Raw genomic sequence first — 2,405 nt, 5'->3', positions numbered from 1 at the left:
ATGTTGGCATGCAGCCCATTCGGGCTGGTGGATAAATGGTATCTGGGGACCACTGTGAAAGGTAAACTGTTGTAACCCGGATGCCACACTGTCCCTGTGTCCTGGGTTGATGGATTCTTACCCATTACAGGCTCAAGGGCCAACGCTACGGAGATTAGCACCGAGGCAACGCGCAGCTATAGCGTATGCCGCCAACTTTACCTTTTATCAGGCAGGTTTTGTTACACAGGGATACACCCAAGGATATAAGAGGAGTACAAGATGCCAACCGTCCCACACATGGCAGCTCCTGAGGTTTAACAAATTCCCCTCAAGTCTATAAATACTCTAACCCCCATTTGAAGCTTTCAATTGTGTTTTTATTTACAAACCTGCTCTGTTTCTTCCACTCGTCCACCGCCTTGTTCGTTAATCAGTTCTTGCCTATTTCCTCCCTGAACTTGAATTTATCTAACTCATACCCGTTACTGCAAGTACTCACATCAGTTTTTAACACAAGTACTACATTTAGGTCTCCCTTGTTAAGTCCTTCAGTTCATTTAAACACCTCTTTTAAATCTCTATGTCTATGTCTTTCCAAAGAAAGTAAACAAAGTCATTCTAGTCTTTATATATCCGGTAAGCTCCAAGTCCTTGGATCATTTTAGTCATTTTCTCTGTATATCATCTAGAGAATTTATATTCTTCCTGTAATAGGGGCACCAGCAGTTACTTTTTGGCATCAGTCAGTCAGCTTTTGTCATTTGTTCGTCATCAGCCAATCTTTATTTATCGGAGTGTTCGTTCGTACATTAAAAACACCAAGAGTAACAATAAACAGTAATAAAAGGATAATTCAAATAACCTGCTTTCATTATGCTGTGAGAGTTTAATTTCAAGAACATATAATATTGTATGTTAGTTTACAAATTGTGGTCTTACGACAGGTAAGGAAAGGGAAAGGTTAATGGAGTTCAAGATCTCATGGTCCTCGTTGTCATAATGGTCGATGTGGTCCGCCATTGGTCAAATCTCTGGTCCTGATGGAGAGTCCTGTTAAGGGAAGGGGAGGAAAGAGGGGAACAGGTAGAGGGGAGAATTGATGTAGTGAGGAAAAGGAGGGGATGTAGGGACGGGAGCGGATTATGGGAAGAGTAGGACAGGTGTGGAGGAGGGTAGATGGTTGAGGGGAGGAGAGGAAGAAGGGAGAGAAAGTAAGATATAGAGGGGAATGGGGGTGATGGGAGGGAGATCAGGGCAGGTATTGGGGAAGGAAAACAGGAGGAAGGGGAAAGGGGTGAGTTAGTAAGACTTAATATATTGGCGTTTTTTTTTACTTATATATACACACACACACACACACACACACACACACACACACACACACACACACACACACACACACACAAACCAACCAACAAACAAACAGACAGACAGACAGACACAGACATACTTACAGACACACACACGCACCTATGGGCCCTTGTCTCCTTTATCTCCTTTATCGCCTTTATCTCCTTTATCTCCTTTATCGCCTTTATCGCCTTTATCGCCTTTCGTCGATATGCCGCTGGCTCCTTGTATTCCACGGTCGCCTTTTTCACCTTTTTCACCCTGGGGACCATCGTCGCCCTTATCTCCCTTTGGTCCTGTATCTCCTTTTTTTCCCACTCCTGGCTCCCCTTTGTCTCCTTTGTCTCCTTTTTCGCCTTCTTTTCCCGCGGAGCCACATCCCCCGTCGTCCCCCTTTCCTCCGGCGTCACCCGGGGGTCCTGGCGGCCCTGGCGGCCCTGGCGGACACACCTGGTGACACAGTTGGGAGGGGGTTAGTGTCCCGCCATGTTGCCCTCCTTATGCCTCCCCCCCTGCCCTACCCTATCCTGAGTCCCCTTATTACCCTTTTCTGTCTATTTTTGCCCATCACAACCCTTCCCTTCCCATCATAACCCATAACAGCGTATCACAACCCATCACTATTCATTCACTCGACTTTCTACTCTAGCTCATCCCTATGCTGTTCAAGTTCCTTATGCAAGAGTTAACCAGCATTTTCAGTCCATCATCCCTTACACTAGTAAACTGGGACAGTAATCAGCGGCCTTTTTTTCTCAATTTTGTTTTTGCCCCTGAGCTACTTCAATGTAAAAAATAAAAAGACCATCACAACCCATCACTTCCCATCACAACCCATCACTGCCCATCACAACCCATTACTTCCCATCATAATCATCACTACTCATCAGAACCCACTTTTATCCTTGCTTCACATCTCTTCCCCGCTTCTCCCTCCCTCTTTCCCTCCTTCCTACACCCACACCCCTTATCTCTACACACCTTTCTTCCACCTACCACTCTTCTCCTCAATTCACCCCCCAAATGGTTACTTACTCCGGTGTAGTAGTACCCTGCAAAGAAAGAAAAAAAAA

The 2,405-nt window shown here is 45.5% G+C and overlaps 1 protein-coding gene across 1 annotated transcript in view; it reads right to left on the bottom strand.

Annotated features, from left to right (window-relative positions):
* Window positions 1-848: 848 nt before the first annotated feature.
* The window catches only part of LOC126985647 (pulmonary surfactant-associated protein D-like), a 2,573-nt gene continuing 1,016 nt past the window's right edge, over window positions 849-2,405 (bottom strand). Inside the window, exons 2-4 of the mRNA XM_050840795.1 lie at window positions 2,368-2,384; window positions 1,453-1,782; window positions 849-1,032 (exon numbers count right to left, since the gene is read on the bottom strand). Of these exons, the coding sequence (XP_050696752.1) occupies window positions 1,453-1,782; window positions 2,368-2,384 (347 nt within the window). The 3' untranslated portion in view covers window positions 849-1,032. The remainder of the gene's footprint in view (window positions 1,033-1,452; window positions 1,783-2,367; window positions 2,385-2,405) is intronic.

Source organism: Eriocheir sinensis, chromosome 60 (assembly GCF_024679095.1).
Source record: "Eriocheir sinensis breed Jianghai 21 chromosome 60, ASM2467909v1, whole genome shotgun sequence".
Classification (NCBI taxonomy): domain Eukaryota; kingdom Metazoa; phylum Arthropoda; class Malacostraca; order Decapoda; family Varunidae; genus Eriocheir; species Eriocheir sinensis.
The sequence above is the reverse complement of the archived record's forward strand: the minus strand, read 5'-3'. Positions and strand labels throughout refer to the sequence as shown.